At 37.0% G+C, this 10,000-nt stretch overlaps 1 protein-coding gene across 1 annotated transcript in view; it reads right to left on the bottom strand.

The window, feature by feature from the left end:
* LOC104163917 (enhancer of polycomb homolog 1-like) overlaps window positions 1-2,022 on the bottom strand; it is a 4,446-nt gene extending 2,424 nt beyond the window's left edge. The window contains exons 1-3 of the mRNA XM_009703068.1: window positions 1,910-2,022; window positions 954-1,095; window positions 473-839 (exon numbers count right to left, since the gene is read on the bottom strand). Coding sequence (XP_009701370.1) covers window positions 473-839; window positions 954-1,095; window positions 1,910-1,981 — 581 coding nt within the window. The 5' untranslated portion in view covers window positions 1,982-2,022. The remainder of the gene's footprint in view (window positions 1-472; window positions 840-953; window positions 1,096-1,909) is intronic.
* Between the last annotated feature and the right edge of the window lie 7,978 nt (window positions 2,023-10,000).

The following is a 10,000-nucleotide window of genomic DNA, read 5'->3' as shown; positions in this document are numbered from 1 at the left end:
ACACAAATACCACATAATACATCCTCTGAAGTCTTCTGCAGGGTTCAAATTACAGAAACATCTTTGAACGCAGGTGAACCAACTCTACCCCACATTAATTCCTGGCAGACTTACTTTTAAGGACAGATGCACATTTAATTTTGGAATAATCAGCCTTCACATAGAACTTAACAGCCAAAAACTGCGCTCAACAGTGGAGAATTTTTATATGGCATAGTACTTACAGATGATAAATTTCACTTTTGAGCTAACACTTATTTTTGATCTGGTGGCTAGCAGAACATCCTGGAAAACTATCAGTGTAAAAGTCTGTCTATTCTTGCATTCCTCCCCAAGTATCCCGTTTTGACCACCATTATACACAGTGTTAATTTAGGCCAGCCCAATCTAATACAAGAGTTCTTATTTGCCATAAATATATTTATCAAGCAAAATAAAGACCAGAAAACATAAGCAGATATAAAAACCCTACCTTGGTACTGCATCCACAGAAGATGAAGCTGGAACCTTGGGCACCTGACAATTCGTTGCTGCAGCCAGCTTTAAGGCAGACGATGGAACAGCACTTAAAGTCCTAGGTATATGTCGTGCATTGAGTGTGGTAATAGAGTTTACAGTGGCAACTGATGAGGGTACAGTTAGTCGAATGTTGTTCCCAATCAGAACCTGAGTTGTTGCAGAATTGGCAGCAGTTACTTGGTGACTCAGTGCACTGTGGGAACTCGAAGTCTGCGTTATATTTGAAGGCTGTAACAAGGCTGAGCCTGCTGTTGATGATGAACTTGTATGGACAAGTGCTGTAGGTGTAGTACTACTGAGGTGTAAGCCCTTGTACACTCCTGTAAAAGAAAAATGACAGCAAGCTCATTCTTCAGAAAATACACAACTCCAGACAGACATATCTCCACTATGAAAATCACGATGCAATCAAATGCCATCAAACAGCTGCATACCTGAGGCTTGAAGAATGCCATTCACCCCAATTCCAAGCACCACATCATCCTTCATTTTGAATCCCATCAGTTGTTCTGATGTAACCAAAGCTGAAGCAGCAAATTGAGCACTAACAGAATCCAGTGTCTTGGAAACAAAACCCTAAAAAGAACAATGGTGGCAAATATATGTGATTGAGGCTTCCAAAAGTCAGTACTCTCCCCATTTTAAAGCTACACGCAAACTAGTAAGACAAAAATCAATACATGTAAATCAGAACGGTGGCCCAGTCATTCTCTTGGACCAAACTGTCAGCATTTGGTACAACTAGCTAAAATCTGAACTGTGATTTTTTTTTTTTTCCCATGCACTTTTAGCTCCATTATAACAACAGAGAAGAAAATCCCCACAACTATTTAAAACACAAAGAAACTTATTTCCAAAGTTCTATGGAACAACATTGTTTCACAAGTCAACTTGTTTTCATGAAATTCCAAACCCAATTCAGAGACTCAGAGGTTCAGACTGCAAAGAACTTCTGAACCTTCTTATGTGTCGGTCACCATTCATCACTACACATTTATGAGTATTAGACACTTCCACAGCTGTATGGAGGACATATTTAGGAGTTAGATTTAGTTATTAACTAAAAATTCTGCTCTAAAAATCCCCCACTATCAAGAGGATAATGACATGGCTGGAGATCTCTGCAATTCATATTTCTAAGGCTTTGAAAATTTCATTAATTGACTGACCCATCTTTTTTTTTTTGTTAAGAGGGAGCAGAGGCAATGCCTGCCACACTCACCTGCAGTGTCCCTTCTAAACACTTTACAGAATGGCTATGATGTAGATTCAGGCGAAAGCCACTTTCCTGTTGGTTAGTTTCAAGGTTCTATGGCAACAGTTGACAATTAGAGATGAACCCTGGTGGGAAACAATGAGGGATAAATCATAGCACAGACAAATCCCTCACCTGTGATGTGTTGGCAGAGGAATTACTATTTGCTTGCTGTTGATGAATTTGTGCAAGCTGCTGTTTCTGCATTAGTGCCAGTTGCTGTTGATGTTGCTGGTATTGTTCGGCTGTAAATGCTGAACAAAATATAAAACGAGAAAATACTATATCAAAATACGTAGGTGTTGTGTATATAGACACATCTATTTTATAATCCTTAAAAAAAAAAATACACCACAGCAAATTCCTAAGAGCCTTAATGCACCTTTATGGCAAAAAGGCTGTCATCTTCCTAGAAATTTTTGTTCAAATTAAACTTTCCCTCTTTAAGCTGTTTTTTATTATACAGGCTTTAATTGCTCTGCTGCATTTAGCTCAAGATACCAAAAAAAGGAGGGAGAGGAGGGAACCAAAACGCAATCAAAACCACTAAGAATTCTCCAATAACCGATTGCAAAGAAATTACAGGTAGAAATAGCATCATCGTTTTCACTTTGTGAAACAACAGTATCTGCATTATTAGTAAAGTAGGTTTATATGCAAAACTTGAGAACTGCCTGCTTTCAGCCCTCACAGATAGCATTTTGAAGGTAGCAAGTACCTACAATTAAGATTTATGTTGAAGTTTAGTTGAAAACATTAAGTTGGGCATGCTTACAATTGTGCAGGCTATCACAGTATAGTATTTTTGTTGTTCTTAATTATACATGTACAAGCAACTCCATCAATACAGAATCTGATAGAACTACATCCTTCTCTAAAAATCTCTGAAAGGTGACCTAGTAGTCAGTGGATCACAAGTCAACTAGAATTTTATCCAGCTAGCCTGCAAGTATAGAATTGATAAAAACAGTGTTATGCGTGCAGATTTACAAGGGGACACCCAATGGTGCAGGGGAGGGGAGTCATCAGTCCATTGATTAACTTCATGAAATGTTTTGGTTTGTTTTGATTTTTAAATTTACATTTCTAAAATGAAAGGAAGTCTCACTTTTCAGTCTAAAACTGAATCAAGGCTGGAATGTGAACCCTCTTGCAAATTCAGTCTAGGATACACCTTTCAGATTTTTCCTTCAATTTTATCTTCAGATTGTACAGATGCTCACAAATAAGTGCTGTAAATAGTACTAATACTTCTAAAATGCAGTGGAAGTCACGCTTCTGGAGAAGTTCACTGTTTGGCAATAAATCACCACCACACTCGAATTCTGTTCCCAAACTGCAATTTTTAAATTTTTTTTGTTGTTTTATCTACTCCTTCAGGCTTGCTTGCCTGAAGAAAATCTGTTTCTATCAAAACTATAATCATCTTGTGCTTCTGGATTCAACAGGATTCTGAAGAGCAATTGTACCTTATGTATAAACTTGAATAACAAGAATTGGTATTTGGAAACAAACAGAGCAAACACTGCTGAGTGTACATTTTTCTAGTGTATTTGTGGGTTTGTTTTTTTTTTTTGTAAAACATTGTGCCAGCCAAATCCTTCTATTCCATGCTGAAAATAGCACTAAACTATTACCAGAACTTTGCTATCTGGGCACTTGGAGTTATAAATTTTTATTCAGCACATTCAAGTTACTAACTTTTTTACAGTAACATTCTTCAGCAAGTAGGGATGTAGCACTTATTTGTATTGCCGTAACTGACACATTACTTCCCAATACTCTTACAGTTAAATCTCACTTCAACTTGTTTGATTTCTTCAGTGTTTTAAAGTTATTCATAAGAGAATAGCTTAATAGTAACATGATTCATAAATGCCCTTACTAAAAAAAAACCAAAACAAACTAGAGTTTATAGACCAAATATTCAGGAGCTGGCTGTTTAAATTTAGTTTTTACTTTATATAAAACCCCCTTTAGATTTTATTTATTTTTTTTTTTTTTAAAACTGTCACCAAACACAGAAGTTAGAGCAAGAAAGCTTTAGCACACAAAGATTAGCATGTAGAAAGCCGAGTAGCAGTAGCAGACGGAGAAAAATGGATGTACCTTTCTCGTACGGACAAGTATTTAATTTATATTGATCAGTTAGTAGTGACTTATTAATTAAGTGCTTTTAAAAACCCTAAAATTTAGAATCTGTAGGGTTTAGCCAACACAGTGCCAATGATATTGAAGGTTCCATGTATTACAGTACGACATTTTGTTCAACAGTATGTCACTGTAAATATATTTCTTGGGAATAGGTTACGTAAGTGATGTAAATAAAGACAACTCACAGACTGACAAAGAAAATGGGCAAAAAGGGATATATTATACCACCACCTTTGACTGAATTAAGATTAAAATTTCAACCGCCATAACCATCTCACTTTTGTCCATTTAAGTAAGTAAAATTTATTAATAGTTAGTTTTCAAGCCTTAAGTGTATTTTATAGCTAAAATCTAAAGTAGAATTGTAATAAGTACAGTCACCTACTTTGGTTTAACCAACTCCAAAATAATGTTTTCTTTTGAAAAAACAGTAAATAAAGTTTACTGAGACAAGCTGTGTTTGTTTAGGATAGCCATTATTTAGGACAGTCTTTAAATGCTCCCCCTTCTTTCTGGAAGCAACATTTAGAAGAACTGTATTTTTCAAGTTGTGCATCAGAATATTTCTTTTTAAGTAGTCTGTGACTCTTAAAGCTGTCAGTTTCCCACCACTATGAAAACAGTTATACAGCTGTCAAAGTAAACAGGTGACAGAAGAACCTCTGCAACCACCACCCTCATCTACATTCAAACTGCTTATCTTCTGCTCAAATATCCAAACACACTTAAAATACCACCTCAAAAAAAAAAAACAACGGAAATGGCTATTTACCTGTCATATCTGAAAATACACTCAAGAATAATTTATTTCAAGTTTTCCAATTTAGGTTAAGACATTTAGCAATGTTTTTGTTGCTTCCCTTATTAAAGATAAAAGCCTACTGGACATTTCAAAATACTATTTACAACACTGTCAGAGATTTACTGTGAAATTGAGTTAATCAGTTGCATCCAGTTTAGAAACACAATACTGTCTATAAAGGATTGCTGCAAGCCACAGCCTCCTAACATAATCTGATTGATATTCCTTTTCCATTCTACAGCATATCCAGATACACTACTGTACCAGAAGAGGCTACAGATTGTAATTACATAAGCTAGCTTTTCCCTCTCCATGCTGAAGAAGCACTACATTGAAGGTTTAAGTGAAAATATTACTACTACTGAGAACTCTGCAAACCAGAACTAATCATTATTTCTTCTGAAGAACTACAAAAGTAGGATAGCATACTTTATTCCTCTTCTGTTTAAAAGCCACCATCTATTCTAAACTGAAAGAGGGAAGATTTGAGTTGGATATAAGGAAAGTGAATGTAGTGAGGCACTGGAACAGGTTGCCCAGAGAAGCTGTGGATGCTCCATCCCTGGAAGTGTTCAAGGCCAGGTTGGATGGGGTTTCGAGTAACCTGGTCTGGTGGAAGCTGTCCTTGCCCATGGCAGGGGGTTAGAACTAGGTGATCTTTAAGATCCCTTCCAACCTGAATCATTTTACAATTCTACGATTTTGCTCACTAACACTGTCACCAGGTTTCTTCCCCTCCTGCTCTCAGAGTCATCTCAACTGAAATATAAGCCTCTGGATTGTGAGCTGTAAGTTGCTTCTGAAAACTATCATTCCCATGCACAAAAAAAAATATTTGTATGTATTTTATGTGAAAGTACTTCCACCTATTTAACCTTACACATTAATTTTCTGTTGCACACAATTGTGACTGGAATTGGGGAAGGCTTTCTGGCAAATCACACATAACTAAACTTCTCAAAGAGCTAGTCTTAAGTTCAACTGTCTTTTTTTAAAAAGCAATTCAAGTGGAATGCCCTGCAGACCATAAAAACGTAGCTGCTATTAATGGGTTAATTATGACTTGCAGGGAATATTTTTTTTCTTGCCTGCAAAGCTAGCATAGATGCAACTGCACAGGTGCCAAATCGAATATCTTGTTAATGTAACTTTCTCTAGAAAAACAGTAAGGGCATCCCTAAGAACTTTCTTCCAGAAATTTTATTACCTCTTCTCATTTTTATTCTAAAGAAGAGAAAGGGCACAGCTGGAAATCTTTCACCTGTGTCACAGAAAAATGGTAAATGTAGAAGTAGTAAAAAAGAATATAACTTTCTTGTGTGTCATACATTGGCCTTTATCTGCCTGGGAAAAAAGTAGCAAGCAAGAAGCCAGCCCAAACCTTGTCTATACACTTAAATCAGTAACCGTGTTTCTGGTAACTCAGAAGAGTATTGCTACACAAATCTACATATTCCTGATATTACTGGAGACCTTCAAAGCTTTAAAAAAAAATTAGTAAAGCAACAGACAACAGCAGCTTCAAGTTAAAAAAAGGGACAAAACGTAACATTCAATGGTTAAAGACAACACATGTGATTTTAAAACAGATTCTTGCTTCAGCAGCCCTAGACAGGAGTGCAGTGTTTATAGTGCAGCTCTTCTCAAACAGCATGCTAGGGCCAAAGTGGTCATCGTTCCATCATACAGTAGTGACTATTTAATAACACAGCATTTACCAAATCAGACAGTGACAAAACATCCAGTTTCATTCACTACACAGAATACAGTGAAGGGCAAAGGTGGGAATATCTCAACCACCACTACTGATACACTATAAATAAGAACATTATCATTTCAGAATATCTCAACTGTCTTTCATAGCTAACAACTATACCTTCCCCCAAAACTTCTACAAACTTTCCAAGACACTTGCAGTAATTTATGCAACTCACCTGACTCCTGAAGTTAACCTAACCCAACTCCTCTCCTAACCTTAAACACTAGAAACCTTTAAGACACAACCCTACCTGGAGTTATCCACACCTCAAGATAGTTGTCAGAAGATGAGTAGTTCAAGTTTTACTGAGAGACTAGGCTACATGAATGCTTCTTACTTGTTTGCTTGCAGCATACTGTTTTGAACTGGAACAATTACAACTCAGTATGCTTCTGAATTGTTTCCGGTAGAGATCCAAATCAAGTTCTAACATTTCAGTTGAGACAACGTTCAGGATTTTACGTCACTGCATCATGCTATGCTGTTATCCTCTTCATTTAACAGCTTGGGACAATGCACGCACCTATTCTATAACTGTATTAGTGCCATGCTCTGGCAGCAAGAGAAACGTTTTCTGGCTTACAGACTGCAAAAAAGGAATGAAGGTAGAACAAAAAGCTTCAGGAGTTTGCAGCTATGAATGCAAGGAAAGAAATGTTACTGAGACTGGCTAACAGGACAAATCACTGCTTAGTACCTCCTTAGCAACAGCCACAAATCTTGTGCAATAACTCAATTTTTTTTTAACAACACACTACACCATGAACATGTTTTCCTACAATCACCTACACAACTATAAGCAAGATGTTTGTAATCTTTGGGATAATGACATACCAATTTTTTTTTCCTCAAATTAAGCCACTGAATAATATCTTTCAATTGAATGATTCTGTTTACAGATCTACCAAATTCTGTGGGATGCTGATGCTCAACAGGTGGTGTTTTCTGGAGCACAGAGTAATAGTGATGCTGTCAATGGACTTGTCAAAGATCCAGAGTTCTAAGCAGTTTTATACTGCAATATAAAACTATTTCTACAGTCCTAAGTAGTTTTACTACAGCATTTAACATGTACTAGCCTTACAATGCTGTAGCTTACGTTTAGCTTCTCTGAAAATGCAAGTCCTTCCCAGAAGCGGCCGAAACCAGTGAGGAAGGCGGCTAGCTCTGGAACCTGTATGAACAGATTGGTCTTTGTATGATAAACACCACAGCCTCCCCTCCTGACTATGGCTGCAAGTTTTACTGTGAGGTAACTCATTAGTTGTTACTCTGCTTCCCTGAAGTAGGAAAATACAGACTTACAGAAAAACTGACCACAAGAACCAGTTTCCTAAAAACCAGGAAGCATATCCTAGAAACCAGAAAAATATGTGTAAACTCCTGCTCCCTCTACTATCTTTCCTTTTGATTTCCTGCATGGATGACTCTCACTAGATTTGCCAGGGAAACTGCACAAGCTTTGTGGAGTAAACACAATGACCTATCCAGGTAACTGTTTTTTTGTGTTTTTTTTTTTTTTTAAATAAAGCTTAAAAAAATTTTACTACTGAGAGACTCAAATAGCTTGCTTAAACCTTTCAGCAAATGCCTCAGTCCTGTTAAGCATCTACAGAATTAGATATTTAAATGAGAGTAACTTAAAAAAAGCAGTTGCTTCATAACATCAAGACAGGTATCCATTCTCATGAGCAGAAATGTTATTTCATGAGGAAAACTGAAGCATTAAGATTATATTGGGTTCAAAGAACCTCTCTCAAAATCCATTCAGAGGACTGGGTTCCCTGATCCTTCCAGCTGAAGTAATGGTCATTAGAAAGGCAGTTTTGATCAGGTAACGCTGGAAAGACCATGTAACTAAAGCTTCCAATTGAGAAATCCCATAAAGTACAGAATTACTAAAGCATGTGGAAAGATGATGTATCATGTTACAATGTTTTCTTAAGGGAAATACATGAGAGTAACACATCCCTGCTGTAGAAGACAACAATTAGTGGTTACTAATGCCAAAGTGCATGCAAAGCAAACATCATTCACAGTACTAAGTAATCCAGAACATCACATTTTTTATCTCTATCTTATTAGAGATGTTATCTGGCTTACATCGCCTGGTTAAAGATTGTCTACTGTATAGCAAGTTCTCACCAGTGAATTCGGAAGATTGGAGAGACTTAGAGCCATCAGTGTGATTTAGTATTTGATGCACCAGACCCAAAGATGTTTCACTTTCTGAAAAGAAGTTCAAGATTGATTTTACTTAAACATGGCATTATTAGACACTATGAGAACATGAATCATTATGTCCTTGATTATTACTAGAACAGCCTTATATTTCAGCCCAACAGAACTTAAGTGTGAAATTCCTAACATCAGAACTCTAGACTTGGAAATTACAAACTACAGATAAGATATATACATATATATGCACTCCCTACCTGGTAATGGAAGAAAAACAGCCAGAAAATAATTAATGAGGATTTTTACTAGGCATTGAATCAAAACTAGAAAAGCTTGCTATGTATTTATATTTGTCTGCCCATCATTCTTAATAGCAGTTTCCACCAAAATATCACAGGCCAGTTGGGGTACACACAGTTTACTCTGCAGTTATAAAGGTGACCATCCTCACACGGGATGCAGACAAAGTGCAACAGCTTACAAAAGCCCGAAGATCCAGCACCTTGGAAAAAAGTATTATTCTAACTGGGATGAAGCTGAATGACAAAACCCAGCGTAACTACAAAAATCTCAAAGTCTCCAGAAGTGCTCAGATGTTTTAAGTGTTCCCCAACCCCAGTCACATTTTCCAGACTAAGAGAGGCTTTTCCTTTTAAGATTTCCTCTTTCAACTAAACCTAGGGTGGGCTATAAACATCTGTTACTCCCAAGGCCATTGCTTCTTCAACTAGCATCTCAACATCTCAGCCACACACGGCTCAAGGCTGTTAAGTTCCAATGACAACTGAAAATGGCCATTACAAATGTCAGTATTTTTCATAATCAAGTTTATCCTGCCATGTGAAAATAAGCATTTGGAAAAGGGAAAACAGTAAAACAGACAGCAGTATTGAGACTATTACAGATAGAAGGGTTAAATAAGATCTAAACACAGCCAGCGATAGCATGAAAGCAATGAAAAGGTAGGATAAATCCATCTACTCTGGTCAGAGGAACTAAGGATTGAGGAGCTTCCTCCTGCTTCTTTCCATGAAAGGGATGCCTGAAGACAGGTGTCAGGTATCCTTACTGAGAACATGAAAAAACAGTATAGACCCATCAACCAACGTTACAAATTTGGAGATGGAAATGCTAAACACACATTTGGGAAATGAAAGCATAGTTCACCACCCTGCTGGATCCCCAAGTGTGCAAACTTGCTTTTAAAAAGCAGATCAAGAGACACAAGAAAAAGCACCCAAGTTTACTGCGAAAAATGTTACTTCTATGGAATTCCCACAGAAAGAGTTACTGAACAGCAGAGCGCATAGAATCATAGAATCATAGAATCATT

The sequence above is a fragment of the Cariama cristata genome, unplaced genomic scaffold (assembly GCF_000690535.1).
Source record: "Cariama cristata isolate BGI_N322 unplaced genomic scaffold, ASM69053v1 scaffold20276, whole genome shotgun sequence".
NCBI classification, from domain to species: Eukaryota; Metazoa; Chordata; class Aves; order Cariamiformes; family Cariamidae; genus Cariama; species Cariama cristata.
The sequence above is the reverse complement of the archived record's forward strand: the minus strand, read 5'-3'. Positions and strand labels throughout refer to the sequence as shown.